Here is a 27,760-nt window from a genome sequence, read left to right on the forward strand (position 1 = left end):
ACTGTGCCTTTGTAGCTCACGCATCCCCAAAACATCAGCGATCCACCTCCGTGTTTCACAGTAGGAATGGTGTACCTTTCATCATAGGCCTTGTTGACTCCTTTCCAAATGTAGCATTTATGGTTGTGGCCAAAAAACTCAATTTTGGCCTCATCACTCCAAATGACTTTGTGCCAGAAAGTTTGAGGCTTGTCTCTGTGCTGTTTGGTGTTTTGTAAGCGGGATACTTTGTGGCATTTGCGCAATAATGGCTTTGTATGTATGTATGCATTTGGTACTTGTAAAGCGCGGCTAATCACCCGTAAGGGTCTCAAGGCGCTGCTCATTTTATCGACCTCAGAAGGATGAAAGGTTGAGTGGGCCTCGCCGGGGATCGAACCTGCAACCCTTGGGTTGCTACAGAGCTCAGCCACAGTGCCTTAGCATGCTGAGCTATCTGTCCGGCATTCTTCTGGCGACTCGACCATGCAGCCCATCTTTCTTCAAGTGCCTCCTTATTGTGCATCTTGAAACAGCCACATCACATGTTTTCAGAGAGTCCTGTATTTCACCTGAAGTTATTTGTGGGTTTGTCTTTGCATCCCGAACAATTTTCCTGGCAGTTGTGGCTGAAATTTTAGTTGGTCTACCTGACCGTGGTTTGGTTTCAACAGAACCCCTCATTTTCCACTTCTTTATTAGAGTTTGAACACTGCTGATTTGCATTCTCAATTCCTTAGATATCTTTTTATATCCCTTTCCTGTTTTATACAGTTCAACTACCTTTTCCGGCAGATCCTTTGACAATGCTTTTGCTTTCCCCATGACTCAGAATCCAGAATCCTCAGTGCAGCACTGGATGAAAGATGCAAGGGTCTGTCAGGAGTCCAGAAACTCATTGACCTTTTATACACACACATTAATTACAAGAAAACAGATCACAGGTGAGGATGGTTACCTTTAATAGCCATTCAAACCCCTTTGTGTCAACTTGTGTGCATGTTATCAGGCCATGTACATTAACATACACAAATACACACACACACATACAAACAGGTAAATACACACACATACACAGATACACACACACATACACACAGGTAAATACATACACAGATACACACACAGGTAAATACACACAGGTAAATACATACACAGATACACACACACACACACATACACACAGGTAAATACATACACAGATACACACACACACATACACACAGGTAAATACATACACAGATACACACACACACACACATACACACAGGTAAATACACACAGGTAAATACACACACACATACACACAGGTAAATACACACACACATACACACAGGTAAATACATACACAGATACACACACACATACACACAGGTAAATACACACAGGTAAATACATACACAGATACACACACACACATACACACAGGTAAATACACACAGGTAAATACATACACAGATACACACACACACATACACACAGGTAAATACACACAGGTAAATACATACACAGATACACACACACACACACACACATACACACAGGTAAATACACACACACATACACACACACACACACACATACACACAGGTAAATACATACACAGATACACACACACATACACACAGGTAAATACACACAGGTAAATACACACACACATACACACACACACACACACATACACACAGGTAAATACATACACAGATACACACACACACACATACACACAGGTAAATACACACAGGTAAATACACACACACATACACACATACACACAGGTAAATACATACACAGATACACACACACACACACATACACACAGGTAAATACACACAGGTAAATACATACACAGATACACACACACACATACACACAGGTAAATACACACAGGTAAATACACACACACATACACACAGGTAAATACATACACAGATACACACACACACACATACACACAGGTAAATACACACAGGTAAATACACACACACACACAGGTAAATACATACACAGGTAAATACACACAGGTAAATACATACACAGATACACACACACACATACACACAGGTAAATACACACAGGTAAATACACACACACATACACACAGGTAAATACATACACAGATACACACACACATACACACAGGTAAATACACACAGGTAAATACACACACACACATACACACAGGTAAATACACACACACATACACACAGGTAAATACATACACAGATACACACACACACACACATACACACAGGTAAATACACACAGGTAAATACATACACAGATACACACACACACATACACACAGGTAAATACACACAGGTAAATACACACACACATACACACACACACATACACACAGGTAAATACACACAGGTAAATACACACACACATACACACACACACATACACACAGGTAAATACATACACAGATACACACACACACACACATACACACAGGTAAATACACACACACATACACACAGGTAAATACACACACACATACACACACAGGTAAATACATACACATACACAGATACACACACACATACACACAGGTAAATACACACAGGTAAATACACACACACATACACACAGGTAAATACACACACACATACACACACACACATACACACAGGTAAATACATACACAGATACACACACACACATACACACAGGTAAATACACACAGGTAAATACATACACAGATACACACACGCATACACACAGGTAAATACACACAGGTAAATACATACACAGATACACACACGCATACACACAGGTAAATACACACAGGTAAATACATACACAGATACACACACACATACACACAGGTAAATACATACACACATACACACACACACACATACACACAGGTAAATACATACACAGATACACACACACACACATACACACAGGTAAATACACACAGGTAAATACATACACAGATACACACACACACATACACACAGGTAAATACACACAGGTAAATACACACACACATACACACACACACATACACACAGGTAAATACACACAGGTAAATACACACACACATACACACACACACATACACACAGGTAAATACACACAGGTAAATACACACACACATACACACACACACATACACACAGGTAAATACACACACACATACACACACACACACACACACACACAGGTAAATACATACACAGATACACACACACACACATACACACAGGTAAATACACACAGGTAAATACATACACAGATACACACACACACATACACACAGGTAAATACACACAGGTAAATACACACACACATACACACACACACATACACACAGGTAAATACACACAGGTAAATACACACACACATACACACACACACATACACACAGGTAAATACATACACAGATACACACACACACACACATACACACAGGTAAACACACACACACATACACACAGGTAAATACACACACACATACACACACAGGTAAATACATACACATACACAGATACACACACACATACACACAGGTAAATACACACACACATACACACAGGTAAATACACACACACATACACACACACACATACACACAGGTAAATACATACACAGATACACACACACACATACACACAGGTAAATACACACAGGTAAATACATACACAGATACACACACACGCATACACACAGGTAAATACACACAGGTAAATACATACACAGATACACACACACGCATACACACAGGTAAATACACACAGGTAAATACATACACAGATACACACACACTATATAATGAAACAAAGACAGCTCTCTAGTCAGTGATAATTTGTGCCACATTGAACTTTTAGGTTTCACTTATTTCCTACTCAGCTGGTTTCATGTAAATGGTGACACATGGTGTGGAAAATAATCAGCCGAGCATATGATTCAGGACACAGGTACAGGAACCACAGATACGTGTTTTTCTTTGCAGACAACATTTGTTTTTCCATCTACCCTACCCTTCTTTTTAAGACTCCTGTCTTCTATGCCACCTCTCAATTAAAGTTTTGTCTAAAAGTCTGGGACCGTGCATTGTGTAAAACATTTTTTGATGCGTTTCCTATAAACATAAGATTATACAAATTGCAGGTCAAGAATGAATGATCTTTGGCCTCAAATTCCTTATGTGTTTACCTCTGATATAAATCATATGGCCGTGCTTTATAGGAAAGTGTGCTTACTAAAAGTACAGATTATTATTATTTTTTTAAATAGGGCAAATTAATCAAACAAATAAATGATCTAATATTTTACAGCATGTCATTTTTTTTGGCTTAGTAAATCAAGCTCACTATGGCTTTGTTTGCATTGCTTTTGTAAACTTGTGGTACCAAGTAAAGTATGTCCATTAAAGGGACAGTCAAGTCCAAAAAAAACGTTCATGATTCAGATAGGGCATGCAATTTTAAACAACTTTCCAATTGACTTTTATCATTAAATTTGCTTTGTTCCCTTGGTGGTATTTTTTTTAAAAGCTAAGCCTAGCTAGACTCAAACTGATTTCTAAACCGTTGAAAACCGCCCCTTAGCTCAGAGCATTTTGAAAGTTTTTTTTACAGTTAGACAGTACTAGTTAATGTGTGTCATATAGATAACATTGTGCTCACTCCCGTGGAGTTATTTAGGAGTCTGCACTGATTGACTAAACTGCATGTCTGTCAAGAGCACTGAGATAAAGGGGCTGTCTGCAGAGGCTTAGATACAAGGCAATCTCAGAGGTTAAAAAGTGTATTAATATAACAGTGTTGGTTATGCAAAAACGGGGAATGGGTAATAAAGGGATTATCTATCTTTTTAAACAATAACAATTCTGGTGTATACTGTCCCTTTAACCCCTAGAAAGCCCTAGGCTTTAACACAGTTAAAGGGACAATGAACCCAATTTTTTTTCTTTCATGATTCAGATGGAGCATGCAATTTTAAACAACTTTCTAATTTACTCCTATTATAATTTTTTCTTCGTTCTCTTGCTATCTTTATTTGAAAATCATGAATGTAAATCTTAGCAGCCAGCCCATTTTAGGTTCAGCACCATGGATAGCACTTGCTTATTGGAGGCTTACATTTACTCACCAATAAGCAAGCATAACCCAGGTTCTCAACCAAAAAAGGGTCGGCTCCTATGCATCACATTCCTGCTTTTTTAAATAAAGATAGCAAGAGAATGAAGAAAAATTGATAATAGGAGTAAATTAGAAAGTTGCTTAAAATCTGAATCATTAAAGAAAAAAAATTGCGTTTAGTGACCCTTTAAGACCGCATGGAACGTCCTACCTTTTTTGGCGTACGGCACCCTTCTTCTTTTAGTCAATGGAAAATCCGACTGGGTGTGTGCCTAGCATTTAAAGCCATCCCCAATGATTCAATCATGGCCTTGAAATCCTGTGATTGCATCAATGATTGTGTGATTTCATTTTTCAAGCAAGTGTTTATATTGGAACTTCGTTCCAATCTTAAACACTTGCCCCCGGCATGAAGGGGTTAAAGTCTATGGAGTTGTTTAAGATACTACCAGTTTACAACAGTAATGGAAATGTTATGTAAATGCTGAATCACTGAAAAGTGAAACAGCAGATCTGTAAAAAGCGAACTAAAACATATCACATTAAACATCAATGTGTAACAAGAAAGATGTTATCTCAAAACTTTCATAGTAGCCATATTGCACTATAAAGGAACTTTAAACAGCCAATCAGGATGCTAGTCCTGGGACTTTCATAGTAGTGTGCATTTGGCATGTGTAGCACAGTCACTTTATTTCCCTCAGTTTATGGAAGTTTAATGTGAAATCTCATGAGATTTTGGTGAAATCCCACAGTAAACTGTGAACTCACCACTAATGATGCTGATTTACTTTTTTTTTCACCACTAAGATGACGGTAAAAAGAGAAAATGAAGGATAACTGCTCACGTAGCAATTACTCTGGTGAGCTGAAGAAATATTGAGGTAATATCTTCCTTTTTTACACAGATGTTAATGTGATATTTTCTAGTCAGCTCTTTGCAGATATGCGGCATCACTTTTCAAGTGATATAGCTTTTTGGTCCCTTTAATTTAAAGACATAATTAAAGTATGGCTTAGGAGCTTTAAGCCTTGCATCCTCTGAACAAGACTCACTTATCAGCCACAAATCAGCAAGCTCTACCCAGGGTGCTGAACCAAAAATGGTCCGGCTCCTATGCTTACATTCCTGCATTTTCAAATAAAGATACCAAGAGAACGAATAAAAAAATGATAATAGGGGTAAATTAGACAGTTGCTTAAAATTGCATGCTCTATCTGAATCATGAAAGAAAAACCATTTAAGTTTTATATCCCTTTAAGCAATCAGTGCATGTTTTGCTGGCAGGTTCCAAAGTTCTTTCCAATCTTGGTATACATTTTCCTGAGAGAACAGAAACTGATATGGTGTGGAACTTTATGAACATCAACAATTGTAAGTGATAATGAACAAGCACTACTAATAGCTCTATGCTAAAAGCTATCCCTGCTTACGCTGCCAGGCCTCAGCAATCATAACCAGGAGTCTAGAATTTCATGCAGAAAACTGTTTAAAACAAAACCTAAACAAAAAAATAAAATATCTAAAAATAATGTGCTAAATAGACAGTTACTCGGCATATAAGTCTATAAAAGCAAGTTATATTTGTATAGCAGTCCTACTAATTTGTAGGATGGACTCTGAAAGTGTGTCTATGTAACTCAGCATCCTGCTGTAACCGCTATTGGTGCTTAAAGACCCATTACAGGGACAGTCTACACCTTTTTAAAGTCTCACCTTAGATTAAAGGGCAATGATACCCAAATGTTGAAGCACATTGTAAAGGACTTTAAGCAGCAAATCAGTATGTCTGTCCCGGGACAGGCAAGGGAGTGAGCCTCATGCACACTCGGTTATTTCCCTATTCAGTTTAAGGAAGTTTACTATGAAATCTCATGAGAGTTAAGTGAAATCTCATGAGATCACAATAAAAAAGTTCATGACCTGGCTGCTGTTCATTTCTTTTTTTACCTGCAGCTGGACAGCAGCTGAAGTATAACTTTTTACACAGCACTTACTCTGGTGAGCTGAGGAAATTGTGAGGTAAAATATCTTTTACCTTTTTTACATAGAGATGTTCAGGTGATATTTTCTTGTCAGCTTTTTATAGTTATGCTGCATCAGTTTGAAGTGATTTAGCATATGAGTATTATGTCCCTTTACGCTGCAATTAGCCTCCTGCACCTTTTCTATATCATGCAGCAGGAACAGTAAAAAAGTTATTTTAAAATGTATATATTTTTAAATGGCAGCCAAGCTCCACCCACTGATGTTATCGCGATCTGGACTCCATATGGCATCCAATCACAAAAGGTTTACTAGTTGGATTCAACAGACTGTCAATGATATTTATCAGAGTGCTTAGATGTAGCCTAGATTGTGATGCCATCAGTAGAATTATATAATCAACAAATTCATAATAAAAAGCCAATGCTATAACAGTCTGAAATTTAAAGGAGTTACTTCCATTTCACCTGCATCTTGTGAAAGTCATCAGCCAATCACAATCACTTATGCAAATATACTGTACCCTCTTGCACATGCTCAGTAGGAGCTGGTACCTCATAAAGTGTGCATATAAAAAGACTGTACACATTTTTATAAAGGAAGACAAATGTAAAGCTTTTTTTTAAAAAAAACCCTGCAAGCTCTATCGGAATCCTTCTTGTGGTGTCAGCACCTTAATCTGTTAACGACAGTGCCGTACCCTGTACATCGCCTGTCACAAGTTGCTCTTAGGGTTATAACAGCAGGGGCTTGCTGACAGTGGTGAGACCCCCAGAAGCTCTATAGACAAGCGTTATACAGGGGGTATGATGGCTGTCGTTAAGGGTTTAAAGAAACAGTGTACTGTAAAATATTCTTCCTTTTAATTTATTCCCAATAAGCCATTTTATACTCTCTAGTATATTAAATTGATTACAAATAGCGCCTATTCTGTTACTTTGTCATTTGAATTGAAATAGCTAAACATATCAGTACTGCTGTACTGGCTACAGAAAAGCCATGGAAACAAAAAGACATCAGAAGAAATCAACTTCCCAGTGGGTGGGTGTGAGAGAGTGCAACTATTTTTGTATAGAGTGTTCCTAAATCAACTTTGTTTGCACATTATATTTGATTTGATTTACTTATAAAACAAGTACATTGTATATATGAATGTATGTATGGTACCCCACATACCTGTCTGCTTTCTATGTCTGTTTTGTTGGCGATCACCACAAAGGGGTATTGTTCTGGGGCTGGAGGATCCGCTTGTACCAGGAACTCTTTCTGCCACATATCTAGCGCTTCAAATGAGCTAATGGAGGCGACATCAAACACAAGCAAGCAACAGTCGGTCCCCCTGTACAGCGCCGCACCAAGGGACTGAAAGCGCTCAGTGCCTGCTGTATCCCAGATCTGCAAGAGAACAAAGCATTACACGCCGTACGCGCATGCGAATAACAGTACACTCCATATTGCTGTCTCGCTTACTTGTACGGTCACGTATTTGTCATCAACTCGTAATTCCTTCGTTAGAAAGTCTGCGCCAATGGTTGCTCTGTAATGATTACTGAATCGACTGTTCACATACTGGTTCATCAGGGCTGACTTCCCTACGCTACAGCAAAAGGATTCAAATGAGTTACTTAGATTTCGTTTGAAGGAATATTGTTTAATTTGTCTCAAACAAGTGATTTTGTTTTTGTCTTGTGAAATCCTAAACCCACAAAAATATAAACTAAAGCATTTTTTAATGGGACAATTTAAAGGGATATGAAACCAAAATATTTTGCTTCGTGATTCAGACAGAGCATAGCATTTTAAACAACTTTCCAAATTTACTTCTGTTGTCTAATTTGCTTCGTTCTCTTGGTATACTTTGTTGAAAAGCATACCTAGTTAGGCTGAGGAGCTGGGAGCTAGCTGCCAATTGGTGGCTGCATATATACCTTTTATTATTGGCTTACCAATGTGTTCAGCTAGCTCCCAATAGTGCATTGCTGCTCCTTCAACAAAGGATACCAAGAGAACAAAGCAAAATTGATACTAGAAGCAAAAATAAAAAGTTGTTTAAAAATGCATGCTCTGTCTGAATCCTGAGAGAAAATGTTTTGGTTTTGTGTCCCTTTAAAATAAAACTTTTCTTTTTTAAGGGACATTATAATGTATTAAAGGATCACTCAATGCAGTAGAACTGCATAATAAAAAAGCAAATCATAAAAAGACAATGTAATAACACCTACTTTGAATTTCACAAAAGCAGTAGATTTTTTTTCTGTCACATTTTAAAAAAAAAAACTATTTTCCGGCCCCCTGTATCACGTGACAGAAATCAGCCAATCACAGACTAGTATATGTATACCCTGTGAGCTTGTGCACACACTCAGTAGGATCTTGTTCCTCAGAAAGTGTGTATATAAAAAGATTGAGCAAAATGTAATAATGGAGGTGAATTGGAAAGTGTCTTAAAACTGCATGTTCTATCTGAATCATAAACGTTTATTTTGACTTGAGTGTCCCTTTAATAGAATGGGATAATTTGGCCATTTGGATGTAGATCTATGTCATGCAATACATAGCCCAGCTTACCGCATAAAGTAGGTCTACGACCGACATGCTGGAAGCCCAAGGCGTCTCGGTTGTCCAATGACAACGAGACATGCTGCTTGTCGGCTTCCAGCATCTGCCTTCATATTGGTGCTTTGTTACCATATGAAGACAGATTGACAGATCGTTACAGACAGTGACACGGTCTGTGTCATTTTCTGTAATGATTGCCGTTGGTGCCAGCGGAGGGGGATGAAGTGTGAAGGTCCCTACACTGCAGAATTATTATTTTTTTGAAGGTAGACAGAGATGATGCTACACTATGGATAAGAGAGGGTGGGGGGGTGTAATTTAACGATCACAGGGAGGTGGGAGATCAGGGGGGACTGTGACGGAACAGTGGGTGCCCAAGCTCACTGATGGGGGGGGTTGCATGTATGTCAATATCAGTGGTGTATTGCTATTTGTACAAATTATGTCACAAGCCAATGTACAAAGAAAGATTTTCACAGTCTCAGCTTAATTGATTTTCATATCTGAGCAGGTAGAGAGTTAATTACTCATGGCAGTAAATCTTCTATGGACAAAAGTGGTATCTGGTCCATCTATTACCCTCAGATGTGGCACTTCAAAAGGCTGCATTTGTACATCCTCAGCCAGACTGACTACAATCTCAGCAGGTGATCAGGGGGTGGGACTAACAGCTGTTAACCGTGATGCCCCTCTGTGTGCTGGGTTATGATTGGTTGCTTAGATCATCGCTAGGGGGCGTGTTGTGAGCTGACAAGAGAGATGTGCAGTTTTCAAAACCACTTTGCTTGGGAAAAAAGAGAGTTATTCCAACTTGCCAGAACTATACAGGGGTCGATTACCCAAGAGCTCTCTAAGGGACTATAACAAGACTGTGCAAGAGGACTATTTGTATTTAACTGGATTCTACTGAATGTGGCTGATAGAACACGGCAGTTTTTCTCCTAGCCCCAAAGTGAGTGTGTTCTTTCTTTATTTTGTGTACTTCTGTGTGTATGCCTATTTTTAGTGAATAAAGTACAATTAATTTAATCATTTGTTTTGCTTATTGAAATGATCCCAGTTAAACAACAGTATAGAGTGCTGGTCTCCCGTGACAGGGACCCCTACACTAAAACATAAAAATAGCTATAAACTAGGTACTGGCAGAGACCATTGGGAGAGGGAGAGTTAGAAAACTGTTTGGGAGGGATTAGGAGGGTAAGGGGGATCCTACACTGCCCTAAAAAAGCCCTACATTGTTATACTGGCAAGACTGTCTGTCAGTACCTAAGATGGTAGAAGGGAATGTATGCGGGGGAGCTATATAGGAGGGATCAAGGAGTTGTCATGTGGGAGAGTAATACCTACATCACAATACTATTACCCTTACCAGCTAACTAATATCTTCACTGCAGGGAAGTGTGGTGCGCAGCTGCAATTAGCGGCCTTCTAATTACCAAAAACCAACGGCAAAGCCATGTATTTCTGCTATTTCTGAACAAATGAGATCCCAGAGAAGCTTTTACAATAATTTGTGTCCTGATTGCACAAGCAGTATGTAAATAATTTCAGAAACCCAAAGTTTGTGAAAAAATTTACTTTTTTTTTTTTTTTTTTTTTTTTAATAGGTAAATAAAAAAAGAAAGGTTTTTTTATGTTTAAATTGAGTGATAGCACAAATACTAAAAATTCTCCGGTATTTAGGGTGTTTCCCCCCTCCGTAAATTCTTGGTAGTGAAGGGGCCAGATTTTGAGGATATCTGAACTGGAGAACATGTGAAATAACCAGCTGATTAGTAAACATGGTTATTTTATCTGCTCTTATCCAAGGTAATACTGAAACCTTGGCCTGTTGGGAGGGGGGGGGGGGCTGAGGACAGGTTTAAGAACCAGTGGATTAAAGGGATATAAAACCTTATTTTTTTTTCTTTTTTTTTTTCTTTCATGATTCAGATAGAACATACAATTTTAAACAACTTTTCAATTTACTTCTATTTTCAAATTGGCTTCATTCTTTTGGTATGTTTTGTTGAAAGAAGAAGCAATGCACTACTGGGAGCTAGCTGAACACATTAGGTGACCCAAAGAGGCAGAAATATGCAGCGACCAATCAGCACCTAGCTCCCAGCAGTGCACTGCTGCTCCTGAGCATACCTAGGAATGCTTTTCAACAAAGTATACCAAAAGAACAAAGCAAATTTAATAATAGAAGTAAATTGGAAAGATTTTTAAAATCGCATGAATCTATTTGAATTTAATTTTGACTTTACTGTCCCTTTAAAGGCTATTGGGATTTTTGTAAATAAATAATTTATTAAAAAATGGTAAATTATGAAATTATGCGGTTAAAAAAATATTTAAACTTTGTAAAGGGACATTAATTAAACAATGGGAGATTCATACTTATAGCTGCCCCTAAAAGGACTCATCAGAGGAGATAAAAGGCTTTTAAACTCAGGGAAACGCAGATTACAATATGGTGGTGGCGTGGTGCCTATTACTTTATGGAGACTAAAACTTTACATATATTTTTCAATATTTAATCAACCAATATAATTAAAAAAACACATCCACATATTCCTAAGCTAATATTTAATCGGAATGTATAATGTCTAGAATGTACTTGTGATTTATGTCCCTTTAATGGAAGCAGCATTTATTTTTTAAATTAGTGGATCCTACTTAAAAATAAACAAATATCAAGCTAGGTGCTGTGCATTATTTGTGTGTATATACTGTATATATATAGTGATCTGCTACGTACATACATAAAGATACACTATAGCACTATACATTATTTGTATATATATATATATATATATATATATATATATATATATATATATATATATATATATATACACACATACATATATATAGTGATCTGCTATGTACATACATAAAGATACACTATAGCACTATACATTATTTGTATATATATATATATATATAAATACATATATATAGTGATCTGCTACGTACATACATAAAGATACACTATAGCAGTATACATTATTTGTGTATATATATATATATATATATATATATATATATAAATACATATATATAGTGATCTGCTACGTACATACATAAAGATACACTATAGCACTATACATTATTTGTATATATATATATATATATAGATCTGCTACGTACATACATAAAGATACACTATAGCAGTATACATTATTTGTGTATATATATATATATATATATATATATATATATAAATACATATATATAGTGATCTGCTACGTACATACATAAAGATACACTATATCACTATACATTATTTGTATATATATATATATATATATAAATATATATAGTGATCTGCTACGTACATACATAAAGATACACTATAGCACTATACATTATTTGTGTATATATATATATATATATATATATATATATATATATATATATATATATATATAAATAAATATTCCAAACAGTGGTGTAAGTGCACTCTCACCAACTCTTGCAGCTTGTCAGGGTGCTATAAGGTTAATAATATAATGTAGCAAAGAAGCACTCACTGAACAGTTCCAACTGTGACAACAAGTTTTAATTCAAACTAGTGACGTTTCGGGACAGCAACAGTCCCTTCCTCTGACAAATTAACAATGTGAAAATGCAGGCCTTAAATAGGCTCCAAACTACCCTCCCCTAGTGCTTGACCAATCATGGCCAAAGTTACATGACACACCTTACATGGTGACCAATAGCTATCAATAATACAAAACTAATGTATATAGTGATTCAAGTGAATAGTAGTAAAGTAATTTAAACATGAAACTCTGTATTGCTAATAAAGATATATACATATATATAGTGATCTGCTACGTACATACATAAAGATACACTATAGCACTATACATTTTTCCACAGAAACGTTTTGTGAGAACACAACACAATCAATTTGTGATCTTTTCACATTTTAGCTATAACTTTGTGTGATATCATCAGATCCCTGATCTACAAGTATGTTTACTAATGGGGTAAAGGAAAAAAAACACAATGTTTTTTTTAAAACATGAAGCTCATTAAGGAAGCTATAAAGAACACACCTGGTGACACCTGCCTGATTTATCCTGTTTGTCATAGTTTAACTGCGGCTGATATTTCAGTTTTTTCTTTTTAATAAATTTGCAGTTATCAAAAATCTCTGCTAGATTACGAGTCTTGCGTTAGCCTTAAAAAGCCGCGTTGAGAGGTCCCAATGCTGCTTTTTAACGCCCGCTGGTATTACGAGTCTTGCAGGTACAGGTGTACTGCTCACTTTTTCGGCCAGACTCAAAAATATCGCAAATCCACTTACGTCAATTACGTATCCTATTTTTTCTACGGGACTTGCATAACGCCGGTATTACGAGTCTTCCAAAAAGTGAGCGGTAGATCCTCTCCTGTCAAGCCTGGTACCGCATTTTAAAGTCAGTAGTTAAGAGTTTTATGGGCTAACGCCATAGCATAAAACTCTTAACTAAAGTGCTAAAAAGTTCACTAACACCCATAAACTACCTATTAACCCCTAAACCGAGCCCCCCCCCCACATTGCAAATACTAAAAAAAAAATTTTTAACCCCTAATCTGCCGAATAGGACCGCTGCCACTATAATAAATATATTAACCCCTAAACCGCCGCACTCCCGCATCGCAAACACTAGTTAAATATTATTAACCCCTAATCTGCCGTCCCTAACATCGCCAACACCTACCTACATTTATTAACCCCTAATCTGCCCCCCCACGTCGCCGCCACTATATTAAAGTTATTAACCCCTAAATCTAAGTCTAACCCTAACATCCCCCTAACTTAAATATAATTTAAATAAATCTAAATAAAATAACTATCATTAACTAAATTATTCCTAGTTAAAACTAAATACTTACCTATAAAATAGACCCTAAGCTAGCTACAATATAACTAATAGTTACATTGAAGTTTGTTTAGGATTTATTTTTATTTTACAGGCAACTTTGTATTTATTTTAACTAGGTACAATAGTTATTAAATAGTTATTAACTATTTAATAACTACCTAGTTAAAATAAAGACAAATTTACCTGTAAAATAAAACCTAACCTAAGTTACAATTACACCTAACACTACACTATAATTAAATTAAACAAACACTAAATTACAGAAAATAATAAAATAATTACAAGTTTTTTAAACTAATTACACCTAATCTAATCCCCCTAATAAAATAAAAAAGCCCCCCAAAATAATAAAAAGCCCTACCCTATGCTAAATTACAAATAGCCCTTAAAAGGGCCTTTTGCGGGGCATTGCTCCAAAGTAATCAGCTCTTTTACCTGTAAAAAAAAAAAGTACAATACCCCCCCAACATTAAAACCCACCACCCACACACCAAACCCTACTCTAAAACCCACCCAATCCCCCTTAATAAAACCTAACACTAACCCCTTGAAGATCACCCTGCCTTGAGAAGTCTTCACCGAACCGGGCCGAAGTCCTCAATGAAGCCGGGCGAAGTGGTCCTCCAGACGGGCAGAAGTCTTCATCCAAGCCGGGCAGAAGAGGTCCTCCAGACGGGCAGAAGTCTTCATCCAAGCCGGGCAGAAGAGGTCCTCCAGACGGGCAGAAGTCTTCATCCAGGCGGCATCTTCTATCTTCATCCATCCGGCGCGGAGCGGGTACATCTTCAAGACATCCGACGCGGAGCATCATCTTCGTTCTTCATCCGACGACTGAATGAAGGTTCCTTTAAATGACGTTATCCAAGATGGTGTCCCTTCAATTCCGATTGGCTGATAGAATTCTATCAGCCAATCGTAATTAAGGTAGAAAAAAGTCCTATTGGCTGATGCAACCAGCCAATAGGATTGAACTTCAATCCTATTGACTGATTGGAACAGCCAATAGAATGCAACCTCAATCCTATTGGCTGTTCCAATCAGCCAATAGGATTGAAGTTCAATCCTATTGGCTGATTGCATCAGCCAATAGGATTTTTTCTACCTTAATTCCGATTGGCTGATAGAATTCTATCAGCCAAACGGAATTGAAGGGACGCCATCTTGGATGACGTCATTTAAAGGAACCTTCATTCAGTCGTCGGATGAAGAACGAACAGGATGCTCTGCGTCGGATGTCTTGAAGATGGACCCACTCCGCGCCGGATGGATGAAGATAGAAGATGCCGCCTGGATGAAGACTTCTGCCCGTCTGGAGGACCTCTTCTGCCCGGCTTGGATAAAGACTTCTGCCCATCTGGAGGACCACTTCGCCTGGCTTCGTTGAGGACTTCGGCCCGGTTGGGTGAAGACTTCTCACAGTAAGGTGATCTTCAAGGGGTTAGTGTTAGGTTTTATTAAGAGGGGATTGGGTGGGTTTTAGAGTAGGGTTGGGTGTGTGGGTGGTGGGTTTTAATGTTGGGGGGGGGGTATTGGGGCAATGCCCTGCAAAAAGGCCCTTTTAAGGGCTATTTGTAATTTAGTATAGGGTAGGGCTTTTTATTATTTTTGGGGGCTTTTTCATTTTATTAGGGGGATTAGATTAGGTGTAATTAGTTTAAAAAACTTGTAATTATTTTATTATTTTCTGTAATTAAGTGTTTTCTTTCATGTAATTAGCAAGAGTCCATGAGCTAGTGACGTATGGGATATACATTCCTACCAGGAGGGGCAAAGTTTCCCAAACCTCAAAATGCCTATAAATACACCCCTCACCACACCCACAAATCAGTTTTACAAACTTTGCCTCCTATGGAGGTGGTGAAGTAAGTTTGTGCTAGATTCTACGTTGATATGCGCTCCGCAACAGGTTGGAGCCCAGTTTTCCTCTCAGCGTGCAGTGAATGTCAGAGGGATGTGAGGAGAGTATTGCCTATTTGAATGCAATGATCTCCTTCTACAGGGTCTATTTCATAGGTTCTCTGTTATCGGTCGTAGAGATTCATCTCTTACCTCCCTTTTCAGATCGACGATATATATATATACCATTACCTGTGCTGATTTTCGTTTCAGTACTGGTTTGGCTTTCTACAACATGTAGACGAGTGTCCTGGGGTAAGTAAGTCTTATTTTCTGTGACACTCTAAGCTATGGTTGGGCACTTTTATATAAAGTTCTAAATATATGTATTCAAACATTTATTTGCCTTGACTCAGGATGTTCAACATTCCTTATTTTCAGACAGTCAGTTTCATATTTGGGATAATGCATTTGAATCAATCATTTTTTCTTACCTTAAAAAATTTGACTTTTTCCCTGTGGGCTGTTAAACTCGCGGGGGCTGAAAATGCTTCATTTTATTGCGTCATTCTTGGCGCAGACTTTTTTGGCGCAAAAAATCTTTTTTGTTTCCGGCGTCATACGTGTCGCCGGAAGTTGCGTCATTTTTTGACGTTCTTTTGCGCCAAAAATGTCGGCGTTCCGGATGTGGCGTCATTTTTGGCGCCAAAAGCATTTAGGCGCCAAATAATGTGGGCGTCTTATTTGGCGCTAAAAAAATATGGGCGTCGCTTTTGTCTCCACATTATTTAAGTCTCATTTTTCATTGCTTCTGGTTGCTAGAAGCTTGTTCTTTGGCATTTTTCCCATTCCTGAAACTGTCATTTAAGGAATTTGATCAATTTTGCTTTATATGTTGTTTTTTCTCTTACATATTGCAAGATGTCTCATGTTGCATCTGAGTCAGAAGATACTTCAGGAAAATCGATGCCTGGTGCTGGAACTACCAAAGCTAAGTGTATCTGCTGTAAACTTTTGGTAGCTGTTCCTCCAGCTGTTGTTTGTATTAAATGTCATGACAAACTTGTTAATGCAGAAAATATTTCCTTTAGTAAAATACCATTACCTGTTGCAGTTCCATCAACATCTAATGTTCAGAGTGTTCCTGATAACATAAGAGATTTTGTTTCTGAATCTATTAAGAAGGCTATGTCTGTTATTCCTCCTTTTAGTAAACATAAAAAGTCTTTTAAAACTTCTCTTTATCCAGATGAATTTTTAAATGAACATCATCATTCTGATTCTAATGATTCTTCTGGTTCAGAGGATTCTGTTTCAGAGGTTGATGCTGATAAATCTTCATATTTATTTAAAATGGAATTTATTCGTTCTTTACTTAAAGAAGTCCTAATTGCATTAGAAATTGAGGATTCTGGTCCTCTTGATACTAAATCTAAACGTTTAGACAAGGTCTTTAAATCTCCTGTAGTTATTCCAGAAGTTTTTCCTGTTCCTGGTGCTATTTCTGAAGTAATTTCCAGGGAATGGAATAATTTGGGTAATTAATTTACTCCTTCTAAACGTTTTAAGCAATTATATCCTGTGCCGTCTGACAGATTAGAGTTTTGGGACAAAATCCCTAAAGTTGATGGGGCTATCTCGTGTCCCAGTAAACCCAGCGAAAGCTCAAGCATTTCTGAAATGTGTTTCAGATCTAGAGTTGGCTGGAGTAATTATGCCAGTTCCAGTTCTGGAACAGGGGCTGGGGTTTTATTCGAATCTCTTCATTGTACCAAAGAAGAAGGAGAATTCCTTCAGACCAGTTCTGGATCTAAAAATATTGAATCGTTATGTAAGGATACCAACATTAAAAATGGTAACTGTAAGGACTATCCTGCCTTTTGTTCAGCAAGGGCATTATATGTCTACAATAGATTTACAGGATGCATATCTGCATATTCCGATTCATCCAGCTCACTATCAGTTTCTGAGATTCTCTTTCCTAGACAAGCATTACCAGTTTGTGGCTCTGCCGTTTGGCCTAGCAACAGCTCCAAGAATTTTTACAAAGGTTCTCGGTGCCCTTCTATCTGTAATCAGAGAACAGGGTATTGTGGTATTTCCTTATTTGGACGATATCTTGGTACTTGCTCAGTCTTCACATTTAGCAGAATTTCATACGAATCGACATTTGTTGTTTCTTCAAAATCATGGTTGGAGGATCAATTCACTAAAAAGTTCATTGATTCCTCAGACAAGGGTAACCTTTTTGGGTTTCCAGATAGATTCAGTGTCCATGACTCTGTCTTTGACAGACAAGAGACGTCTAAAATTGATTTCAGCTTGTCGAAACCTTCAGTCACAATCATTCCCTTCGGTAGCCTTATGCATGGAAATTCTAGGTCTTATGACTGCTGCATTGGACGCGATCCCCTTTGCTCGTTTTCACATGCAACCTCTTCAGCTCTGTATGCTGAACCAATGGTGCAGGGATTACACAAAGATATCTCAATTAATATCTTTAAAACCGATTGTATGACACTCTCTGACGTGGTGGACAGATCACCATTGTTTAGTTCAGGGGGCTTCTTTTGTTCTTCCGACCTGGACTGTAATTTCAACAGATGCAAGTCTTACAGGTTGGGGAGATGTGTGGGGGTCTCTGACAGCACAAGTGGTTTGGGAATCTCAGGAGGTGAGATTACCGATCAATATTTTGGAACTACGTGCAATTTTCAGAGCTCTTCAGTCTTGGCCTCTTCTGAAGAGAGAATCGTTCATTTGTTTTCAGACAGACAATGTCACAACTGTGGCATACATCAATCATCAAGGAGGGACTCACAGTCCTCTGGCTATGAAAGAAGTATCTCGAATTCTGGTTTGGGCGGCATCCAGCTCCTGTCTAATCTCTGCGGTTCATATTCCAGGAATAGACAATTGGGAAGCGGATTATCTCAGTCGCCAAACGTTGCATCCGGGCGAATGGTCTCTTCACCCAGAGGTATTTCTTCAGATTGTTCAAATGTGGGAACTTCCAGAAATAGATCTGATGGCTTCTCATCTAAACAAGAAACTTCCCAGGTATCTGTCCAGATCACGGGATCCTCAGGCGGAGGCAGTGGATGCATTATCACTTCCTTGGAAGTATCATCCTGCCTATATCTTTCCGCCTCTAGTTCTTCTTCCAAGAGTAATCTCCAAGATTCTGAAGGAATGCTCGTTTGTTCTGCTGGTAGCTCCAGCATGGTCTCACAGGTTTTGGTATGCGGATCTTGTCCGGATGGCCTCTTGCCAACCGTGGACTCTTCCGTTAAGACCAGACCTTCTGTCGCAAGGTCCTTTTTTCCATCAGGATCTCAAATCCTTAAATTTAAAGGTATGGAGATTGAACGCTTGATTCTTGGTCAAAGAGGTTTCTCTGACTCTGTGATTAATACTATGTTACAGGCTCGTAAATCTGTATCTAGGGAGATATATTATAGAGTCTGGAAGACTTATATTTCTTGGTGTCTTTCTCATCATTTTTCCTGGCATTCTTTTAGAATTCCGAGAATTTTACAGTTTCTTCAGGATGGTTTAGATAAAGGTTTGTCCGCAAGTTCCTTGAAAGGTCAAATCTTTGCTCTTTCTGTTCTTTTTCACAGAAAGATTGCTAATCTTCCTGATATTCATTGTTTTGTACAAGCCTTGGTTCGTATAAAACCTGTCATTAAGTCAATTTCTCCTCCTTGGAGTTTGAATTTGGTTCTGGGGGCTCTTCAAGCTCCTCTGTTTGAACCTATGCATTCATTGGACATTAAATTACTTTCTTGGAAAGTTTTGTTCCTTTTGGCCATCTCTTCTGCCAGAAGAGTCTCTGAATTGTCTGCTCTTTCTTGTGAGTCTCCTTTTCTGATTTTTCATCAGGATAAGGCAGTATTGCGAACTTCTTTTGAATTTTTACCTAAGGTTGTGAATTCCAACAACATTAGTAGAGAAATTGTAGTTCCTTCATTATGCCCTAATCCTAAGAATTCTAAGGAGAAATCATTGCATTCTTTGGATGTTGTTAGAGCTTTGAAATTATTATGTTGAAGCTACTAAGGCTTTCCGAAAGACTTCTAGTCTATTTGTCATCTTTTCCGGTTCTAGAAAAGGCCAGAAAGCTTCTGCCATTTCTTTGGCATCTTGGTTGAAATCTTTAATTCATCATGCCTATGTTGATTCGGGTAAAACTCCGCCTCAGAGGATTACAGCTCATTCTACTAGGTCAGTTTCTACTTCCTGGGCGTTTAGGAATGAAGCTTCGGTTGATCAGATTTGCAAAGCAGCAACTTGGTCTTCTTTGCATACTTTTACTAAATTCTACCATTTTGATGTGTTTTCTTCTTCTGAAGCAGTTTTTGGTAGAAAAGTACTTCAGGCAGCTGTTTCAGTTTGAATCTTCTGCTTATGTTTTCATTTAAACTTTATTTTGGGTGTGGATTATTTTCAGCAGGAATTGGCTGTCTTTATTTTATCCCTCCCTCTCTAGTGACTCTTGCGTGGAAAGATCCACATCTTGGGTAGTCATTATCCCATACGTCACTAGCTCATGGACTCTTGCTAATTACATGAAAGAAAACATAATTTATGTAAGAACTTACCTGATAAATTAATTTCTTTCATATTAGCAAGAGTCCATGAGGCCCACCCTTTTTTGTGGTGGCTATGATTTTTTTGTATAAAGCACAATTATTCCAATTCCTTATTTTTTATCACCCCACTTCTTGGCTATTCGTTAAACTGATTTGTGGGTGTGGTGAGGGGTGTATTTATAGGCATTTTGAGGTTTGGGAAACTTTGCCCCTCCTGGTAGGAATGTATATCCCATACGTCACTAGCTCATGGACTCTTGCTAATATGAAAGAAATGAATTTATCAGGTAAGTTCTTACATAAATTATGTTTTTTTTCCGTACTTTAGATAATTGTATTTAATTGTAGTTAATTTAGGGAATTGATTTAATTATAGTGTAGTGTTAGGTGTAATTGTAACTTAGGTTAGGTTTTATTTTACAGGTAAACTTGTTTTATTTTAACTAGGTAGCTATTAAATAGTTAATAACTATGTAATAACTATTCTACCTAGTTAAAATAAATACAAAGTTGCCTGTAAAATAAAAATAAATCCTAAACTAGCTTCAATGTAACTATTAGTTATATTGTAGCTAGCTTAGGGTTGATTTTATAGGTAAGTATTTATTTTTAAATAGGAATAATTTAGTTAATTGTAGTAATTTTATTTAGATTTATTTAAATTATATTTAAGTTAGGGGGGTGTTAGGTTTAGGGTTAGACTTAGATTTAGGGGTTAATAACTTTAATTTAGTGGCGGCGACGTTGGGGGCGGCAGATTAGGGGTTAATAAGTGTAGGTAGGTTGCGGCAACATTGGGGGTGGCAGATTAGGGGTTAATAAATATAATGTAGGTGTCGGCGATGTTGGGGGCAGCAGATTAGGGGTTCATAAGTATAATGTAGGTGTCGGCGATGTTGGGGGCAGCAGATTAAGGGTTCATAAGTATAATGTAGGTGGCGGGGGTGTCCTGAGCGGAAGATTAGGGGTTAATAATATAATTTAGGTGTCAGCGATGTCGGGGGGGGGCAGATTAGGGGTTAATAAGTGTAAGATTAGGGGTGTTTAGACTCGGGGTTCATGTTAGGGTGTTAGGTGTAGAAATAAATATATTTCCCCATAGGAATCAATGGGGCTGCGTTAGGAGCTTATGGGGAAATCGTGCACGAGGACGTTTAGCCAGCTCACCGCTAACGTAAGCAGCGCTGGTATTGAGGTGAGATGTGGAGCAAAATTTTGCTCTCCGCTCACTTTTCTGCGGGTAACCCCGGGTTTGTAAAAACCCATAATACCAGCGTTGTCTGTAGGTGAGCGGTGAGCATAAACTGCTCGTTAGTACCGCACACCATTATCGACAAAACTCATAATCTAGGCGTCTGTTTTTTATTTTGTCATTGTGGGGTATGGAATGTAGACTGATGTGAAAAACATTTTTTTTAAACCATTTTAGCATAAGGCTGCAACATAACAAAATGAAAAAAATAATAATTAAGGAGTCTGAATACTTTTGGAATGTACTGTATATGTGTGTTTATACATATAAATAACACTATATACACACATAAAGCTCATTTAGGAAACTATAAATAACACACCTGGTGACACCTGCCTGACTTATCCTGTTTGTCATATTTAACTGCGGCTCAGTCTGTGCCAGCAGCAGAATTAAAAGGATATAGAAGTAAAAAACACACACTCTATATACACACACACACATATTTACATACATACATTCACACATATATATCTACATATACATACATACATGTATATATCTCTACTTACACACAGAGACACACATATATTTACATACATACTTACATACATACACACATATCTACATACACACACACAAATGCACATATTTATATACATACACACGCATATTTACATACATACATATATCTCTTCATAGACACACAAACACTATATATACACACAGAGAAGCACACACATATTTACATACATACAAGTATAGCTCTACATATGCACACATACTATACACACACACACACACACACAGACATGCACACACATATAGTTACATACATACAAGTATAGCTGTACATATGCACACATACTATACACACACACACACACAGACGCACACACATATAGTTACATACATACAAGTATAGCTCTACATATGCACACATACTATACACACACACACACACAGACGCACACACATATAGTTACATACATACAAGTATAGCTCTACATATGCACACACACTATACACACACACACACACACACACAGACATGCACACACATATAGTTACATACATACATATATATCTCTATAAACACACATACTATATATACACAGAGGCACGCACACATAAATACATGCAAAACAGAAAGAGAAGCAGTCTGCCAGGAACGAACAGCAGCATCAATAGCTTGTTCTATGACCCGGTTGCCACCTGGTAGTAGCTTCTTTCTGCCCAATTGTGCTCTTCACAGAGGAAAACGTTCCTGTAGTATATCAGTCTGATCCCGCCAACATGGTCAGTCCAGCCCCGAAATACCAGGCAATTCTCCTCTGAACAATGAAAACGGCAACCCCAGACGATCGTTTCGGCCTTCTCTGGGCCTCGTCAGTGTGGTGCAGCCATATTCCTCTAAGCACATTGGACAAGAAGTCCACGTCTGGTTTCCCCCATCACCCATAGGGAGACTTCCCCAGGATCATATTACATATTACCCCAATATACATACATACACACACATTTGTATACATACATACACACACACATGTATATCTCTACATACACACACACTATGCATACACAGAGAAACGCACACATATATATTTCATACACACACACAAACATGAATTATTTGCAGAATAACTCCTTTACAGAAACAATGGCTGATTCATAAAATAGACTCCAGAAGAGGTGGCACGTACAAATACTGTAAAGGAAATCAACAATGCCTGGAATATGTTCATTATATCTTAACCTATCTTACACTTAGAAGGAAATATGGGCGCAATCGATGGATCTTCTGCTGTAAAAATCGAAGTTTAGATGTCTGAATTTTTTTCCTTTTTGCATCTAAAACAGGACATTTTTAAATTATATTCCTGTGACTGATGGAGCTAATTTTTATGTGTACCACATTAGCCAAGTCGTAAAGTTTTTTTTAAAAAAAAAATTAACATTTTGTTTGCTGCAATTGTTTTTAATAGCCATTGCTACCCACTATTTTGCTTTATTTGCAGGAGCCAATCTGTGCTTGAGTGTACAAGGCTAACCACAGTTATAGTATTAGCAAACAAGTGCATTTTTTTAAATTTATCTGCTAAAGCCAATAAAAGAACGACATCTAGCAAGGTTAGAACATTTACAATTTAATCGCTAAATGACAAGAAAAGGGGACAAAATATACAACAAAAACATACTGCAAAGAGTATTTTCCAGTTTGCTGTCCAAAACCACTTTAAATTTATCATTTATCTATTGTTATATTAGCGCTGCAGAATCTGTTGGCGCTCTACATATAACCAATAATAATATAATATTAAACTCACCCTGAGTTTCCAAGAAGTAGGAGCTTTAAGTGTTGTCTGGAGAACATATCCCGAAAGTGTTGAAGAGAAGCGCAGAAAAGAATCGCTGTAAGAAATAAGTAAAAGAAACTGAGTTGCTGACCACACACACTTATTGGTTTATATATATATATATATATATATATATTTGCATTAAAGGTTACTGTATGTTTATACTGGGTCCCGCCATCTTGGTACACACGTATTGTTGCATCCTGTGACACAAGTTACAGATCAGTGAAGCTTTTTTGACAGCTGTGCTTTGCATTTTAGATTAACTTGAACAACAGAAAGCAAACATGATATATTTGCAGTTTCTTTACACAGGTTAAAAGTGACATAACAAATATATAAAAAAAGCTCTCAGGAATAAACTGAAGTGCATGATGTGGCTTATCAAGAAGACAACAATGGCCGCGTTCGATGACGTGGCGCTAGGAGACGTCACAAGTGAGGGAGCTTAGAAAAAAACGTTCCGCATACGCAAAGGGATATGCTGCACAATAATGGAGTACTCAAATATAATTCATATGTCAGACACTTCTATTTGCATGTAATATTTCTAATACCTTTTAAGTATTAGAAATATTGCATGCAAATAGAAACGTCTCGCATATGAATTATATTTGAGTACTCCATTATCGTGCAGATCTCTTTGCGAATTCAAACGTTTATTATAAGCTCCCTCACTTGTGAAATAATTATTAAATTATTTATTACAACATTTATATAATTATTGTAAACATAGCAGACTCCACGAGCAACACGTGTGTGTGTATATGCTATACTGTATATATATATATATATATATATATATATATACACATACACACACACACGTTTGTGCAGGCTGCCATGTTTACAAGCATCTGAGCTTGCTCTGAAAAGTCCCAGCTTTTCCATCACGCTGGGACTTGCGTCATCAGAGCGCTGAGTGAACGCTCAGCGCTGAGCTTAGAAGTCTACACAAAACGCTCCAAGCGAGCTCTGAGTTGCTTGGAGCGCTTGCCGAACGCGGCTCATGTCACTGATCTGTGAATGTGCAGCACTCCTGTCACATGGTACAAGAAGACTTAAATTGCAAGATGGCGGCGCCCAGTGTGAAGTGCCAGAACTTCACTAATCAGCATCTTTGAAGGTTTAAAATAAGAGAATAGCTTTGAAATGAGCTCCAGGCACAGAAGGAAAACCAATAGCATGGTGAGTAGTAACCCTTCTACTATACTTGTACCCAGCAGTTAAAAGGGAAATGAAACCCCTTTTTTATTAGTTAAGGATTCAGCTAGAGAATGCAATTTTACAACCTTCCAATTTACATCTATTATAATTCCCCCCCCCATTCTCTTAGTATTCTTTATTGAAAGAGCAGCAATGCACTACTGGAAGCTAACTAAACACATCAGTAAGCCAATGAGGTGTAAATGTGCAGCAGCCAATCAGCAGCTAGCTTCCAGCTTCTGAGCCTATCTAGGTATGCTTTTCGACAAAGGATACCATGAAACAAAGCAAATTAAATAATTGAAGTCAATTGGAAAGTTGTTTAAAATTGTGTGCTCTGTCTGAATCATGAACAGTTTTTTGGGTTTCATGTAACTTTAAAAAGACCGTAATGCTCCTAATAACCTAAATATTTTTTATTGTTCTTGATATTATATCCCTGATATAAACAATGTTATTATCATTAAAAAAATCTTCAAATCTGTTACTTTTTAAAGCAAAAGCATTAGTGTTCATTGGTGACTGGCTTTTACATGAGTAGCCCCCTATAATTGGCCCACTAACCATGTCCTGTTCAGGAGCAGTGATGAAGCTCTCTAGTGACCCCTTTGCTAAGGTTAAACACATAGTTACAGCAATAAATTTTTGCACAAGTGACCCATATATATATATATATATATATATATATATACACACAGAGACTAGAATTTCCCTATTTATATAACTATTTAATTAAAAAGGCACAGTAAAATTAGTTACAATTAAAATAGCATGACTAAGGGTACAGCATGCAACAAAAACAACAACATTCCAATTTACTTGTATTATCAAATTTGCTTTGTTGCTTTTTTCTTTTTCTATCCTTTGTTGAAGAGTAATCCTAGGTAGGCTTATAAGAGCATGCACATGTCTTTAACAGTCTATAGCAGCAGCATTTGGAACAGTCTATTACATTGCTATAAACATTGTTACAAACAGCCCTTTGTTACAAACAATCGCGCTCCTGAGCTCCTATGAGACTACCTAGTTTAACTCTAAAACAAAGGATCACAAGAGAATGAAGCAAAAATGATCATAAAAGTAGACTGGAAAGCCTTTTAAAAGTTTAATGTTGTCCTTCCTGTCCTTTTTAACTGTATAAATACCATTTTGTATACTGAATAGTGAGTACAGACTAAGGAATTCTAGTATAACAGATGCATAATCAGTAGAGTGTAAAGTGATGGTTATATAGGGGATATAGCTGCTGCTGCTGCTGCTGCTGTCTATTATATGTGCAAGTCGTACAAACCTTGTTTAATTTGCTCCCAGCTTTGCTTCTAGTTTAATCCTTGGTGCAGGTTTGAGAAGGATTTGGAAATCATGCTGAGTCTGTCCCAGTTCCTGGTATTGAACATGTGAGAGGTGGAGTTGAAGGAGTGAAATAGGGAGGTGTTTTCTTTTTGTAAAGTAGAGAAAAAAAAAATCTTAACACATTATATGTCATAGTAGTCTGGACTGGCTATCAAGTGGTTAAACTGGAAAAACTACTAACCTGATTTGTCCTTAGGAACCAAAGATTTTCTGGATAAACAAATTCACTGATCTGATAAATGTAGGATTGAACCTAAATCATATTGTCTTCTTAAAAGGACATAAAACCCACATTTTTTGTCCTTTCATAACTCAAAAAGAGCTAACAATTGTAAACAATTTTCTCATTTACTTCCGTTAGCAAATTTGCTTCATTCTCTATGATTATATATAGGTATAGATATATACAGAATAGGAATAATACATATAATAGGAATATCTATTTATAAATACATAGAACATATTCTGTTATGTACAGAACATTAAAAAGTGAAATATTTACAGTAAATACATAGATAAAACCTTTAGTAAATATGAATATTGTAGAAATATGCTTTAACATATTTTCATCTACTTAACTACAAAGGGCTCCAATGCACTTCAATATATGTATACATATGTATTTTTATGTTTATATATGTCTGTAAATATGTAAATACATATGTATACATATATATATATATATATATATATATATATATATATATATATATATAAATAAACACCCGAAATCTC

At 37.2% G+C, this 27,760-nt stretch overlaps 1 protein-coding gene across 1 annotated transcript in view; it reads right to left on the minus strand.

The window, feature by feature from the left end:
- The window catches only part of LOC128643243 (ras-related protein Rab-7a-like), a 140,672-nt gene extending 113,584 nt beyond the window's left edge, over positions 1-27,088 (minus strand). The window contains exons 1-4 of the mRNA XM_053696230.1: positions 26,964-27,088; positions 24,437-24,521; positions 8,536-8,662; positions 8,242-8,460 (exon numbers count right to left, since the gene is read on the minus strand). Of these exons, the coding sequence (XP_053552205.1) occupies positions 8,242-8,460; positions 8,536-8,662; positions 24,437-24,483 (393 nt within the window). The 5' untranslated portion in view covers positions 24,484-24,521; positions 26,964-27,088. The remainder of the gene's footprint in view (positions 1-8,241; positions 8,461-8,535; positions 8,663-24,436; positions 24,522-26,963) is intronic.
- Between the last annotated feature and the right edge of the window lie 672 nt (positions 27,089-27,760).

Source organism: Bombina bombina, chromosome 12 (genome assembly GCF_027579735.1).
Source record: "Bombina bombina isolate aBomBom1 chromosome 12, aBomBom1.pri, whole genome shotgun sequence".
Lineage (NCBI taxonomy): Eukaryota > Metazoa > Chordata > Amphibia > Anura > Bombinatoridae > Bombina > Bombina bombina.